At 47.4% G+C, this 15,179-nt stretch overlaps 3 protein-coding genes across 3 annotated transcripts; all 3 read left to right on the forward strand.

The window, feature by feature from the left end:
• Nucleotides 1-495: 495 nt before the first annotated feature.
• ATNIH1004_008051 (uncharacterized protein) lies at nucleotides 496-3,866 on the forward strand (the record flags this gene model as incomplete). The annotated part of the gene is made up of 6 exons (XM_033572664.1): nucleotides 496-1,160; nucleotides 1,215-1,348; nucleotides 1,413-1,811; nucleotides 1,947-2,430; nucleotides 2,481-3,143; nucleotides 3,551-3,866. 6 exons carry the CDS (start codon nucleotides 496-498, stop codon nucleotides 3,864-3,866), a joined length of 2,661 nt encoding a protein of 886 aa, XP_033425979.1.
• Nucleotides 3,867-3,901: 35 nt separating this feature from the next.
• ATNIH1004_008052 (uncharacterized protein) lies at nucleotides 3,902-5,860 on the forward strand (the record flags this gene model as incomplete). The annotated part of the gene is made up of 6 exons (XM_033572665.1): nucleotides 3,902-4,103; nucleotides 4,169-4,518; nucleotides 4,628-4,660; nucleotides 4,714-4,891; nucleotides 5,045-5,427; nucleotides 5,480-5,860. The coding sequence occupies 6 exons, from the start codon at nucleotides 3,902-3,904 to the stop codon at nucleotides 5,858-5,860; spliced, it is 1,527 nt and encodes a 508-aa protein (XP_033425980.1).
• Nucleotides 5,861-12,801: 6,941 nt separating this feature from the next.
• On the forward strand, nucleotides 12,802-13,703 carry ATNIH1004_008053 (alpha/beta hydrolase; the record flags this gene model as incomplete). The annotated part of the gene is made up of 2 exons (XM_033572666.1): nucleotides 12,802-13,224; nucleotides 13,299-13,703. 2 exons carry the CDS (start codon nucleotides 12,802-12,804, stop codon nucleotides 13,701-13,703), a joined length of 828 nt encoding a protein of 275 aa, XP_033425981.1.
• Nucleotides 13,704-15,179: the final 1,476 nt, after the last annotated feature.

The raw sequence follows: 15,179 nt of genomic DNA on the forward strand, positions 1-15,179 counted from the left end.
TTCATCGTGCTGAAGCGATTGGTTAGGATGACCAGATTTATCCCTCGCCTTTGGACAGAGTAGACTATTTGGCCAAAATGGCCCGCTGTAGACACAGTCAATAACCCGGAGTAAACCACGAGTCACTCTGGGCCCATTCGGATCCGAGCGCTTTCAGGGATATGGAAAACTGGAGAATGTCTGTCAGCCCTTGGCATATAAGGGGTTTGGCATGGAATTGCAGCTAAAGTGGCCGATTCGCTGGTGATGACTCCTCGATCGATGGTATCTGGGATTCCAAATTATTTACCCTTCGTTTTGATGTCTCCCGTCTAGAGAGCCGGGATGCAATCATGGGTTTAACCACGTCGCATTGGTTCTATTTTAGCATCATAAGCACTGCTTTGACAATTCCCCTCCAGAGAACCAGGGATGGATAAGCCTGGGCTGTTATACTGACTCCACGAGAGCCCGCACGCTCTCTCAAACAGGCTACACGGAGGGGGCCCAGCAAACATGACGGTGGAAAACTGTGAAGCGGGCTGTCTCTCCGCTGGATATCCTCTGGCAGGTGTCGAATATTCAGGACAATGCTTCTGTGACACCGCTCTGCAGAACGGGGGTGGTCCAGCGTCGGACGGCAACGCACATTGCACGATGACCTGCAATGGCAACCCGCAGGAGACTTGTGGAGGGCCAGACCGGTTGAATATCTACCGGTATACCGTTACATTGTCCACGGCTGCCTCTGTTACGATACCAGTCACCACCCTCCCGGCATCAACGACGACGAGTGTCCCTGTCGTCACGGCCCTTCCCACGGGATGGACCTACGCAGGATGCTATGAGGACAATCTGAATGGCCGTGTCATGATGAATATGCAGCCCGAAAACAAAGCCATGACGGTGGAATCCTGCGTGGCCACCTGCACACGACTCAACTACACCGTGGCGGGGATGGAGTATGCCTCTCAATGTTTCTGTGATCAGTATGTACGTAATGGAGCCTCGCTCCGGCCATCGTCGGAGTGCAACATGGCTTGCGCTGGCAACATGCGTGAGATGTGTGGCGGTCCCGATCGTCTGAGCGTCTATTATCAGGGCAATTTCACAGTGCTTCCTGTGCCCACACCACAGACAACCGATCTGCCGGGTTCCTGGCAGTATGTCGGCTGCCTACCGTGAGTTTGTCCGCTGACTCGACCCAGCTGCATGATGGGCTAACCAGTGTTCAGGGACAATGTCGATAATGCCCGCACTTTTCCTTACCAGATTGTGTACAAGCATAACAACAGCGCCACAACCTGTCTGAGCCGATGCGCGGCATTTGGATTCGGGGCTGCAGGAATGGAGTTCGGCGAAGAATGTTGTGCGTTAGTCTAGTATTCCTCAAGGACAGATGCCCGCCAGAGTGATACTAATAGAGATCGCAGACTGCGGCGATGCTAGCAATGCAAATGGCCTGCAGCTGCTCCCCGAATCCGAATGCACCATGCCATGTCCCGGCAATCTACGGGCCATCTGCGGTGCGGGTGCCCGCATTACCTACTATCGCTGGACAGGGACACCACTGCAGCAATGGAGCCATCCTGTCGGGTCAGCAGCCGGTCGATATGAGTTTCTTATCGGCGGCGTCGTGGTGCCTTTGATGACCACCCTCAATATCAATGGGAAAGTCACCTTCCTGGAGAAATTCGGCACGGGGGCGCCCAACACCACCGGGGCGTATGAGTTCGATCCGGCCTTCGACAGAAACTTCAGCCTGGCGTGGCGGCCGATGCACGTAAAATCAGATATCTTTTTGTTCCGCTGGCCTGGTTTTGCCGGACAAGGTCGGTCGTCAGCTCACAATCGGAGGCTGGTCAGGTGTCTCGACATATGGAATCAGACTTTACTGGCCTGATGGCTCTGCTGGCCAACCTAGTAGACATGATTGGGAAGAGAATGCTCAGGAATTGACCCTGCAGAATGGGCGCTGGTATCCTACTGGGATGATCATGACCAATGGGGGTCCGTCCTCGTAGTGGGTGGCGAGAATGGATCCAACGGGCCTCCAGTTCCTACCCTTGAGATCCTGCCTCGAGCAGGCCCGGTACTCTATATGGACTGGCTGAATCGAACAGATCCAAATAATCTCTATCCTTTCATGACGCCGTTGCCGGGAGGCGGTATCTTCGTCGCGTATTACAACGAGGCTCGCATTCTCAACGAGAACACCTTCACCACAATCAAGACTTTGCCGAACATCCCCGGTGCCGTGAACAATGACGCCGGCGGCCGCACATATCCTCTCGAAGGCACCATGGTGCTTCTGCCCCAGTCGGCTCCCTATGTGGATCCGCTGACGGTGCTCATCTGCGGTGGTTCAACCCCTTTGGTGGTGACGCGATCGATAACTGTGTCTCAATGCAACCGGAAGCCTCCAATCCCCAGTGGACCCTGGAACGCATGGTGAGCCATCCCCAACTTCTTCATCAGCGATAGAGTTCGCAGACTAACAGTTATTGGATAGCCCTCAAAAGAGTCCTCACCTGTATGACAGCGCTACCCGATGGAACCTATCTCATACTCAATGGCGCGCACAAAGGCGTAGCGGGTTTCGGACTCGCCAAAGATCCTAATGTCAACGCGGTGCTCTACGACCCATCCAAACCCGTAAATCAGCGCATGAGCGTGATGGCTAACACAACAATCGCGCGCATGTACCACTCCGAGGCCATTTTGCTCCCTGACGGACGTGTCCTCGTGTCTGGTTCGGATCCCCAGGATGCGGACTATCCCGAGGAATACCGCGTCGAGGTCTTCCTACCACCGTATTTCCTCTCGGGGATGCCGCGACCCAGTTTCACAATCACTGAGCGGGACTGGGTGTATGGACAGAACTATCAGATCACTATCGCTTCAGGGAATGTTTCCCGGATTTCGCTGCTAGGAATGGTTTCCAGCACTCATGGGAATAGTTTTGGCCAGCGTACTATCTTTCCGGCGTATTCCTGTATCGGATCGACGTGGTACGATCACTGCGCCTCCGGATGCGCATACCAGTCCCCTGGGTGGTTTCAGCTGTTTGTGATCGATCAGGGTATGCCTTCCATAAGCCAGTTTGTGCGCATCGGCGGCGACCCGGGACATTTGGGGGCTGGCCCTCATTTTCTGGTTTTTCTGTACCTGGGTTGTAGAATGGGTTGCGAGAGTGGCCCTTTTGCCGTAAATTTAGCACTTATATATAGCAGTATCTGTAGTTCTCTTGCTTAGAGGCATGAGGTTAGACATCTGTAAGACGGTGGCTCATACCTCTACCAATCGGCATTAGGATCCGGGGATCCGGACTAGAACTGTAGATGTGAATATATTTGGGCACCATCGGAGTCACCTGGCGTGCAAGAATAGCTGCAGAGAGCACCGTGTGTTCCTATAATTAATGGCCACTCATACTTGTGCCTATGACCTAATGGAGACTGGCCTGTCGGCTCTAACGAACATAAATAGACCCTTCCCCTGCATGTAGAAGTAAGGTGATATCTCCGTCTGCTTATCCCTAGTAACTAATTAATATGGTTCATATCTGTAGTACAATCCTGCTCTGTGCTGGCTATGTGGCTTCAAAGGTCGCTCCCTCCTGGCCTGCATCCATTGACGAGTTGGAGGATATTATGTTCCTCCAGAGAGGCTATCAGGCACGAGCCTTCTCGGCTGGTGTCACCCCATGTTCTTTCTCGCAACAGGGTCCCTCACGAATTGCCTCTGCTGAATGGCTTCGGACTGCCTTCCATGACATGGCCACGGGGAGTATCTACACCGGCATCGGCGGACTAGATGCCTCACTGGTGTTCGAGTTGGGCGGGGATGGGGAGAAAACATCGGTGCTGGCTTCAATACTACCCTAGAGACATATACCCCTTTCCTATCGTCCCGATCGTCCATGGCGGACCTCATCGCCATGGGCGTCTACACAGCTGTTCGGTCCTGCGGCGGACCCATCATTCCCATCCGCGCAGGACGTATCGATGCCACCACCGCTGGCCCTGTGGGAGTGCCTCAGCCGCAAAATTCGCAGGGAACATTCATAAACCAATTCCTGCGCACCGGATTCAACACCTCGGGAATGATTGCATTGACTGCATGTGGACATACCCTCGGCGGCGTGCATGCCGACAACTTCCCCAAGATCCTCGCCCGGGATCCGTAGCACACAACTATCAACTGCTGGATGGAACCGCCACGTTCGATGAGAAGATCGTAACGGATTTCGTGCATCACGTCCTTGGAAATCCTCTCACGGGGAACCTCGCAAGGATTAATTCCCGCGACGCGGATACCAAGGTGTTCACGGCTGACGGCAACGTCACCATCCGGACTCTCACGGACCCAACGACTTTCCGATCCACCTGTGCTTCCCTCCTCCAACAGATGATCGAGGTGGTTCCCTCGGGTGTGGTGTTGACAGACCCCATTGTGCCTTATGAGGTGAAGCCCGTTCATCTACAACTGTCTCTGCTAGATTTTGGGGAAAATGTACAATTCTCCGGGCAAATCCGAGTGCGTACAACTTTCCGTTCGGTGAATGCGATATCCCATGTCCGACTACTTTTCCATGACCGCTTCGGGGAAGAGTTGTGGCCCCTGTGCAACTGATTGTCAATATAAGGGAGCTGCAGCGGGGTTTGACGATACCTTCGCTGTAAGTCACGACTCTAGTTCTTGAAGGAGAATAGATTGCTGATCATCGTATAGTTCTACGGATTTTCGACCTCTCTCCCAGTCAGTTTGTCTATCTCGACTTTTCTTGTGCAGATTCACTTTTCCAACGGTGTCGTCGAGCTCCATGACAACAATGGCTTCCTGTATCCGGTGCAGGATACGATCATGCTGCAGTCTGCGCAAAGCTGTCTGGCAGATGCAACGGACGGCAGTGCAAAAAAAATGTGACGGTCGTGGCAGCTGTAAGTTCATCTACAAACCCAAGGGAACCTGACTCACTTGTTCCAGGTGAGAACAACAGACAGTAATATGACATTGGCGGAGTTGACTCTAACTGTGCATACGCCACGCAGTTGCTGTGTAGTACCGTCCCTGACGACCATTTCGATTCCCATGGCTCATCGGCAGAGAGTAGGCGCATATGACCTCCTCACGGCAAGCTACCTGATCGATGCCAGTCAAGTAGCCCATGGAAGATTTGACCTCTCTACGGGCAGTGGAGCAACCCAGGTAGTCGACCATTTCTACAGCATCGCCGATCTGGGCTCAACCTGCTCCGGCGGCGGATCCAACTCCAGCACCTTCATCTATGAGAGCTGCATAGCTGACTCCGTCTCCCCGCGGATGCTCACCGGTGCTGCAACCACCGATACTGCCATGACGGTCGAACGATGTGCCACTTTTTGCGCGAAATATCATTGGTTCGGAGTTGAATATGGCACGGAGTGCTACTGCGGGAATACATGGGTACCCGGAACGAACGAGACTGCTCAAGTGGACTGTCAGACACCGTGTGCAGGTAATCCGTCTGGAGATCTGTGGTGGTCCGCTTCGACTCAGTGTCTATCGGGACACGACTTATGTGGCTCCTATTCATCCTAATATCACAGGCTATCACTATCACGGCTGCTACAGTGACTCTCGCAGTAATAGAACCCTCTATGGTTCGTTCCACTATGCGAATAATATGACCGTGGATGCTTGCGCGGGATTCTGCGACGGGAGCAGGTACTTTGGCCTGGAGTATTATAGCGAATGCTACTGCGGGAATACACTGTCGTCTACCGCTAAGGAAGAGTTTCTAACTAATTGTTCCTATCTTTGTTCCGGCGATGGTCGCCAGTATTGTGGAGGAAGCGATACGATGGATCTGTATGAGAAGACAGGACCAGCCTCTTGAAGGTCCATTGAGATGCGGATAGGCTGGCCGTTGGGAGGGATTCGGGATCCCGAGGGAGGTCTGGTCCCGTCCCATATTCCCATAAGGATCCTGGGGATGGTCCCGAATCCCGTCTCAAGAAAATGGGAAGGGATTCCCATCCCGTGCCAAGCAATATGGGATGGGATTCCCATTACATGGGATTCGGGATGGGATAATCCCATCCCATGCCAAGAAATATGGGAGGGAAATCCCATCCCTAAATTATAAAAATACTCTTCCCATTTCCCGTCCCATTTCCTAATTAGGTTTAGTATATTTTTAAAGTAGCAGTTTTTAGTAGTAACTATACAGTATATACAGTAATTATTGATCACGTGATTTAGTATGGGAAGTTCCCATCTAATCCCAAGGGAATTTCCCAAATTCCCATTCCCTTCCCATTAGTAAGTGTGATCCCATTTCTTACCCCAATTCCCATCCAGAAAGAAGGGGGAATCCCATCCCGATTTCCCATGGGAATTTCCCTTCCCAACGGTCAGCCTAGATGCGGATATGTGCTTAGTGTTGTCAAGGGCTGAACCCGTAGAACCTACTGTAGTGGAGGAATTCGGGGATTAGCACGTGACATTTGTATGGATAGCTATTATCTTAAGTCCTCATACGAAGAGGTAATAGACAATCAACAACCTTCTCACAGACCACGGGACGCAGTTGCGTAAAGGGCATGTTGTCTTTTTCTCCTGTCAGGAACTTGTGGGCTCGGGGCCCACAACTTCTGGACTGTCTAAGATTGTCTCCTTGACCTACTCCTTCGGAGTTCTACCATTTCCCTCTCATTCACTACAGATAGGTTATGTACAAGAAGGAATCGTTGAAGGAGGGGAAGAAAGGAAGAGGAAAATGAGCGGTAAACAAACAAGATGGGGAGTCACGTGATAGGGATCGAGGGCCAATGGCCCAAAGGCCAACACAGGGCCAAAAGGGACAGTAGGGACAGTAGGGACAGTAGGGACAGTAGGGACAGTAGGGACAGTAGGGACAGTAGGGACAGTAGGGACAGTAGGGACAGTAGGGACAGTAGGGACAGTAGGGACAGTAGGGACAGTAGGGACAATAGGGACAATAGGGACAATAGGGACAACGGGGACAGTAGGGACAATAGGGACAACGGGGACAGTAGGGACAACAGGGATACTAGGGACATTGGCCCGAGAGGTCAAACGGGCTCTAGCCCTTTACAGAATTTCCCATATGGGAAATGGGATGGGAAACGGGACCTGATTTCGAAGGTATGTGGGAATAGGAATTTCCTATTTTAGATCCTATTTAATAGGAATCCCTTCCCGAAAGTCTTGGCAAGGGATAGGATTTTCCTATAACTATTACCAGAGACTGTTACTTTATTTTTAATATACATTAAATAATTTGTTTATCTCCATAAATCTAAGCTATTATAAACCTTATAATATAGCCTCTTAACTAGTCTAACATATATTAATTATTACCCTCCTTACTATTATCCTACTTGTTATTGTCCTTATTATTATCCTTATTATAATTATCCTGTTTATTACTATGCTGTTCATTATCATCCTGAACACCAGATTTAGTCGCCGAGTCAGAGTCAGTGCCAGACTCTGACTCTAATCTATTAATATTTATTTCTCCGTCGAACTCGGGATACTTGTTTAAATTAATATCAGAATCCTTAACTATAATTGTCGGAGGAAGGCGGTAGGGGAAGTAAGGTATAATGAATATTAGTAATATCTTTAATAGATTCTTATATTCTTATAATAATAATATATTGAAGAATGAATGGATTGAATTGCTCGTCTCCTAATCATAAAAAAATTGCTTCCAAAGACCTGCTTTTATATTCGCATTTTGGTTTCCTTTTTGGGTAATTAAATCTGTATTGAAGTTCAGGTAAGACTTGCTTTGAAATCAACAGAGTCATATAGCCAATCAATTTCTCATAGAATCTCATAGAAATAGATTGAAATATTTATAGTTTTCTGTGACTCATAAATTATGACTCATAATTTTTCCATGGTTTTGCTGATATTTTGCAGTAGTAATTGGTGCCTATGTTGAGAATCTCGGGGAAGAAGCTATGTCGTGAGGTGCTAGGATAGCGGTGACTGGATAGTATATTAAACTATCGGTGCGATCTAGTATCGCATGGTGAGTATCTTCTTCTATCTAGGAGAGAGAGCGTAGATAAACGCTTCCTTATGTCTACGTGTCCTTTAGCCCCTTGCGTGTGATATGTCAGATGGCTTCAGGACTAGGATGCCCGAAGGTGCCTTAGGCATCCTGGTTTTCAACAAATTGAACCAATTTGGGCGGGTGATAATAAAGAATTTTCTGGTAGTAAAGTTAAGGTATCTGGGGGGGAAGAAAGTAAGGACTCGGAAGAATTTAAGGATAAGTAGTAGGTTATTAGGAAAGTCTAATTTGTCATGGGCTGAACCCATAGAACCTACAAGATAGGTTATGTACAAGAAGGAATCGTTGAAGAAAGGAAGAAAGGAAGAAAGGAAGAGGAAACAAGCGGTAAACAAACAAGGTGGGAAGTCACGTGACATGGATCGTGGGCTAAAAGGGTCAGTAGGGACAGTAGGGACAGTAGGGACAGTAGGGACAGTAGGGACAGTAGGGACAATAGGGACAACGGGGACAATAGGGACAATAGGATTAGGGACAACGGGGACAGTAGGGACAATAGGGATAATAGGGACATTGGCCCGAGAGGTCAAACGGGCTCTAGCCCTTTACATAATTATTGTTAATTAGTCACTCGGGGCAAGTTTTTTTAATAGTCTAGTTTAGTATATTTAAAATTAACAATCTTTTTAATTTTTTATTAGACTGTTACTGTAAAACACGTAAGCTCTGTTACGGAAACACTATAATCCGCCCGACTTGGCGGTGCGGAAATATCTACCGATCCATTCTACCCCTCAATCCTTTAGATAGTTGAACACCTCAATGAGAATATAGGGAACCGCTTAGTAGGCTCCGTTGGTTGAGATACTGCGATTCCTGGTGTTTCCACTGAATGACATCTACTTCCTAATTAGGCTAGTTGGCCTGTAGCTGATAGAATAGCCCCCTACGCCCCATTTCCCTGAGTTCCACAACAAGCTCAGAGGAAGAACATGGTCAATTTCATTGATTAGTGTGTAGATGAAGATTGAAGGTTGAAGGTGGACAAGGTCAAACGTTCGAAGCATGGACGAATGAAGTAGGGTAACCGCTAAGAACCACTTATGCAGTTCCGACCCGTATGAGCGTGCAACATATGGGGGTTTTACAAAATAAGGTCGCCCTCAACCACCACCAACTAGATACATGATGAAGGAAGCATTGTCACGGGCTAGTAGCCGATTCAACCTATATAATAGATTTGGACTAAAAGAACTCGCTGAAGAGCTTCTATCTGCGGCCGCGGCGGCCGAACAGGTAAATGTGTGTGCGAGGTAAACGAGATCACGTGATCGGGAGAGTTCTACACGACCTCGCGAGTGCCCGGTATACGGGCTCGAGCACTTTGCGGGCCCTGCCCGCTACAAGCATATTAAGTAAGAGATTAAGGAAATCGCAAAATAAAACAATTTAGTGCGACGAGGGATGGTAGCAATTTAGAGAAAGAGGAACAGGGAATAGAAAACACCTAATCAACATCACCGTCGATCTTCGGTCTAGAATAATAAAGGTATATTAGTAGTCGAACGCTCGTACTCCTCAATAAGCTCGTCAGCGGCAATATCCTTAGTCCGGACCCATCGATCATCTTCTGGACCATATCCGCGCCAGCGTACCAAGTACTCAGTAAATGGTGTTGCCTTTCGACCTCTCCTAACAGTGCGCTTGTCTAGGATCCTTTCTACCTCATAACAATCTGTCTGTTCAGGGAAACGTTCATCGGACACCGGTGGCGGTTTCGGCAGGGTTCTCCCAAATGGATCACCAGTTTTCGCGGGCTCAAGTTGTGTAACTGAAACTACCGGATGAATCTTCCATTTCGAAGGTAATTTTAATCGATAGGATAAACGTCCAATAGCCTTTTCAACCTTATAGGGCCCCGAGTATCTCTGCGACAATTTCCCTAGCCGCTTCGATAAAGGGATAGAATATCCTTTTTATAGCCGGAGTAATACTTCATCGCCAGGCTTGAAGACAGGGGGGTTTTCATAATTTCGGTCATAAAATTCCTTTATCCTTAAGGAGGCGAAAGCTAGAGCTTCTTCGGTGTTAATTCGACGTGAGAACTCCTGCGTGATCTTTCCAAGATGCCCCTTTAGGATGTTCCATGGTCGACGCAACTCCAGGCCGAACATCAATCGATGCGGGGAGGCTTTAGTGGAGGCGTTCGGAGAGTATTTATAGTCGATATAAACAAGGTATAAATTTCCCAATCCACATTCGGGTTTTTTATTAATTGATGTCGAAACATGATCTAAGTGTTTGGATAAGCCTTTCAGTTTGTCCATCTGTTTGGGGATGGTACGCAGTAGAATAAAACCACTCAGCTCCCATAGCCACGAACATGCCCTTCCAGAACGAGCTCATGAATCTAGAATCACGGTCGGTAATTATGCGCTTTGGAAACCCCAGTTATATCCCCGGAGGTAGTTAACTAAAGCTATTCCCCCCACTCACGAGCCGACCAAGTGGATTTCCGGGAATCAAACCAATACGCTTTGTAAACTTGTCGACAATAACAAGTAACTGATCGTTCGATGACGAAGATAAAGGTAGATCACCGATAAAGTCCATAGTTATGGTGTGGAATGGCTCCGGAGGAGTGTGAATTGGCTGTAAAGTTCTATAGGGACAGTGACGCTTGGGTTTATTTAGCTGGCATAAGCAGTGGTCGATATACTGCCTTAAAAGATGTCTACCTTGGTAGATGGCAAAACCATTTAAGCGAGGAAGGCATTTATCAAGGCCCTGATAATTCTCCTGATCGTGGATTATTTTGAAAACACCTTTAACCAAGGGCCTCGGCAGATATAACCACCATTCGTCGCCAGGCTGATGCTTCATAAACAACAAGTCTTTGTCCAATCGATATGGAATAATCTCTGTGGCGCTCGGGTGTTCCTTCAGATAGCTAATAATCTTAGTAGCCCGAGGATCGTCGGAATAAGCACGTCGCAATTCCTGCTTGAAGGACTCAGATATTTCGACCGTCGAGGCGGAGAAGTAAGCTGAATCGAGATCAACGTCCAAACTAGTAGGTTTCTGAGCTGGTAAACTTGACAAGGCATCTGCTACGGTGTTTGTCTTCCCTGGTCGATGGATAACCTTTAACTTAAATTGTTGAATGTAGTTCGAGGCCCTAACCAGGCGTAAATTTAAGCGGTCTGTCGCAGTCGAGCTTAAAGAAGTCTGGGTAGCTAATCACTTTCCGTGAATCCCCAAACCAACGACGGCATGTCCGTCCACAGAAGACGCGATTGGGTTGGCATGGTTGTGAGTCTCCGATGTGGAATATAGGGTTTGTGAAATTGGTCTGTCCTGAGGAATTAAACAGGTACGATGTCCTCTATTTATGTTCTTGCATTTCGTGGCCCGAACATATATTCCCGCTCACTTAAACATAGCCTTTCTCTGTATTTTATTTCCATCATTAGGCCAAACACCTAATTCGGAAGTATGGAGAACATACCTTGTTGGTTTTTCGGGGCGATTATAGGAATTGGGACACACCACGGACTCTTCATTCATGGAGAATGGCACGTGCAGGCTCCCAACATCCTTATGGTTCATCTCATCTGCTTCGCTGTCCTGAGAGTGGTAGACAGGTCAGGTTGGCAGATAATCACAGCAGCCTACCTCCTGTCCCTCTTCATCCATTTTAGTATTAGCCTAACTTGGTTTCATGGAGGAGCGCGTCCAGAAAGGGATAGATTTACCATCATCCCAGGCGAACAGCTGTATAAAAACCTGTGTTAGCAGAAGTCCTAAACCAAGTAGTTAGGGCGAGAGCTTACCTATAATAAGAGATAGGTTGTAATACATAATCGATCGAGGGGAGCATATGGCCACCAGCAGGCTCCAAAAACTGCTACTCCTGCGTCGTGCAACTTGCTGGCGATCTTGTCCCCGGGAAAGAATCTGGTTATATTATCAGTCACAGCAACCACAGCCAAATAAGCCAACTTTGAACATACTGGTCCAGCCTGCGGTTAACCTCTTTTGCGAGACGGTTCACATCGGGACTGATATCCTGAGGCCAGTGAGCGAAGTTCTCTTCCAGATCCGGAATAACAAATGTGCCGCCCCGTAGGGAGCGTAGGAGACGCTGCTGGAGAGTAGGTTTAAAAACCGCGGTGATAGCTGAAGCCACAATCCCCATAATTGTGACGAACGCACCAGGTAGCCTGTTTGCATTGTTTGTATCTAGCTTTGTTTATCTCCCCGCATAGTCCCCTCACCACCTTTCTTCCTCCTCTCCACGTTCGAAATTTTCGTTAGATAGCACCAATTTCATCAAGTTGCTTGGCCGTCACAATAATAATAACAAGCGCAAATAATGCTGACAGGTCCAGCTTTTAGTAGAGGGAAAGACGGTGCCTTTAACATGGCTCTAGCTCTGTAGCCAGGCATGGGAGCCTGAATTTTTTTATATTGGCCTTTATTTTTATATTACATACTGTTTGGTCGATCGCCCCACCCGTCTCACTTAAGACTAAGAGAGCGGTGACAGACATGGTGTATGCAAAAATTGAAACAGTCTATTACTAATGTATAATAAAAACAGTATTTATTTACATGCATGTACCGGATATACCGGAGTACCGTATGTACTAGCTGTATGTATGTATATAATAATATGGACTTATAATTTCCTGCCATCGGTACTATTGTAAGTAATAACTTACACTTTGTCCTTACCACTTCCTACACCACAACCAGAAGACGACCAAGTCACTCTCTGCTCGGATATGGCTTCCACCAAACCCACCATTGTGAATGTCCAAGGCTCCTTCCAGACACCCCAAGTTTATGACGCTCTCGTAACCGGTCTACAAGATGCTGGGTACGCGGTTGTTCACCCAGCCCTTCCTAGCTGTTCGGATGTCGACCGCGACGACTTCCCTACTCGGACCCTGGCCGACGATGCACTCACCGTTACTGAGACTGTCAAGTCGCTGGTCGAAGAGGGCAAGCTAGTGGTTATTGTGATGCATTCTTACGGTGGCATTGTTGGGAGCGAAGCGATCCCTGAAAGCCTTAGCCACGCAGCCCGCCAGGCCCAGGGTAAAAAGGGAGGAGTTATCCATCTGTTCTACTACTCTGCATTCATCCTGGGGAAAGGGCAGTCAGTCTTTGGGACCTTCGGCGAGTCCCCGAACAACGATGTTAAGGTGCGTGATATTATTTATCTAGCTCCCTTTTATAATTATTTTTACATTATATCGCTGAACACACCAACAACCAGCCTGATGGTCGTTTCTGGATCAAGAACGGGGCAATGTTGCTGTACAATGACCTTCCAGATGCTGAAGCGAAATTGTGGGAGTCGCGTCTAATCCCCCAGTCCTACAAGGTCCAGACAATGTCTGTTACTCGTGCCGCGTACGAGTATGTCCCTTCGACTTATCTTATTTGCGAGAATGACAAGGCAGCCCCGCCTCAGTACCAGGAGATGTTTGCGGGTATAGCTAAGTCAGAAGTGCAACGGTGCAACGCGGGACATTCTCCCATGCTTAGCCAGCCAGTGTTGCTAGCGGAACAAATTATGGCTGTGGCCGACAAAGCAGCTGCAGGGTTGGGATCAGTGAGACCTGGACAGCTCGGGGCTAATAATGATATGATTCATTCGACATATGCTAAAAGGCAATAAATATAAGAGTAGAGTAAAATACTTATATATGCAAACTTCTTATGTGCTACACTTTATTAGCTGGAAGCGACCACGGTGGCTAATATTATTTCCCAAAAAATTGCATTATATGTTGAAAACCAGGATGCCTAAGGCACCTTCGGGTATCCTAGTCCTGAAGCCATCTGACATATCACACGCAAGGGGCTAAAGGACACGTAGACATAAGGAAGCGTTTATCTACGCTCTCTCTCCTAGATAGAACAACATACTCACCATGCGATACTAGATCGCACCCGATAGTTTCAATATACTATCCAGTCACCGCTATCCTAGCACCTCACGACATAGCTTCTTCCCCGAGATTCTCAACATTTACTAATAATTACTTTAAAGTCTGAGCGGGAAATTCATCACTATGTAAACCAAACTGGCTTTTTTATTTTTAAATCTATATTTGGACGCCTTGTCCGTGAAGCCGTGAAGACAATTAACCCCGAGTTTCATGTAACACCCCAGGCAATTAATACTCTGCAGGAAGTTACTAAAATAAGCATAACTTATTTATTTACCTGTAAGTAATAATTTCTAGTAACAGTATAAACTACTAATTTTAATAGGTTTAAATAAACTTATATATTATAAAAAATATATAACACTTGTTGGAAATCAGGATGCCTAAGGCACCTTTGTATATCCTAGTCCCGCAGCGATGTGATATATCATATTCAGGGGCTAAGGGACACGTAGACATGAGGAAGCGTTTGTCTACGCTCTCTCTCCTAGATAGTCGAACATACTCACCATGCTATACTAGATCGCACCGATAGTTTCAATATACTATCCAGTCACCGCTATCCTAGCACCTCACAACATAGCTTCTTCCCCGAGATTCTCAACAGGTTATGAGCCCGGCTGCGTGCTGGGTACCGCTGAGGTTATAAAGCTAGCGAACAGTTGGGCCTAAGTAAGTCTGCAGTAAATAAACTACGAAGAGTTATTATTAGCGTTGTTAGAGGGCCCTGACTTTGGTAATAGACTGCGAAGCTTGGAGTTTTGATTAAAGGAGGTTATATTCCTTATTACTAGCCAGCTCTGCGAGGACGTGATATTCCCTTAAAGGTTTACCAGCCAGCAAAGCCTATCTTAGTACGTGATTATACTACTAGGATAATAAAAGGTGTTCGCACCCAGACACTCCACACTGTCTGGTTATTAATAAAGATTGCAAAGTCAGACGTATGCAGCATCTTAATAAAATAAATAAGTATATAAAGGATATTTTAGTAGTCCTGTAAGAAGAACTAAACACTATACTTATCTTGTTCTTATTTTACTTTGTTACTCCTAATGTCTGATATATATAACTTCGCCGAACTATAAGAAGCTGTATTATTAATTATAGAATCAGACTCACCTAACTCGCCCGCTGGAAACCGTGGTCTACAACCCCCTACCACACTAGTTCCAGAAACAACAACACCTGCATTAAACGCG

The sequence above is a fragment of the Aspergillus tanneri genome (genome assembly GCF_003426965.1).
Source record: "Aspergillus tanneri strain NIH1004 chromosome Unknown AapTan_7_pilon_pilon_pilon, whole genome shotgun sequence".
NCBI lineage: Eukaryota > Fungi > Ascomycota > Eurotiomycetes > Eurotiales > Aspergillaceae > Aspergillus > Aspergillus tanneri.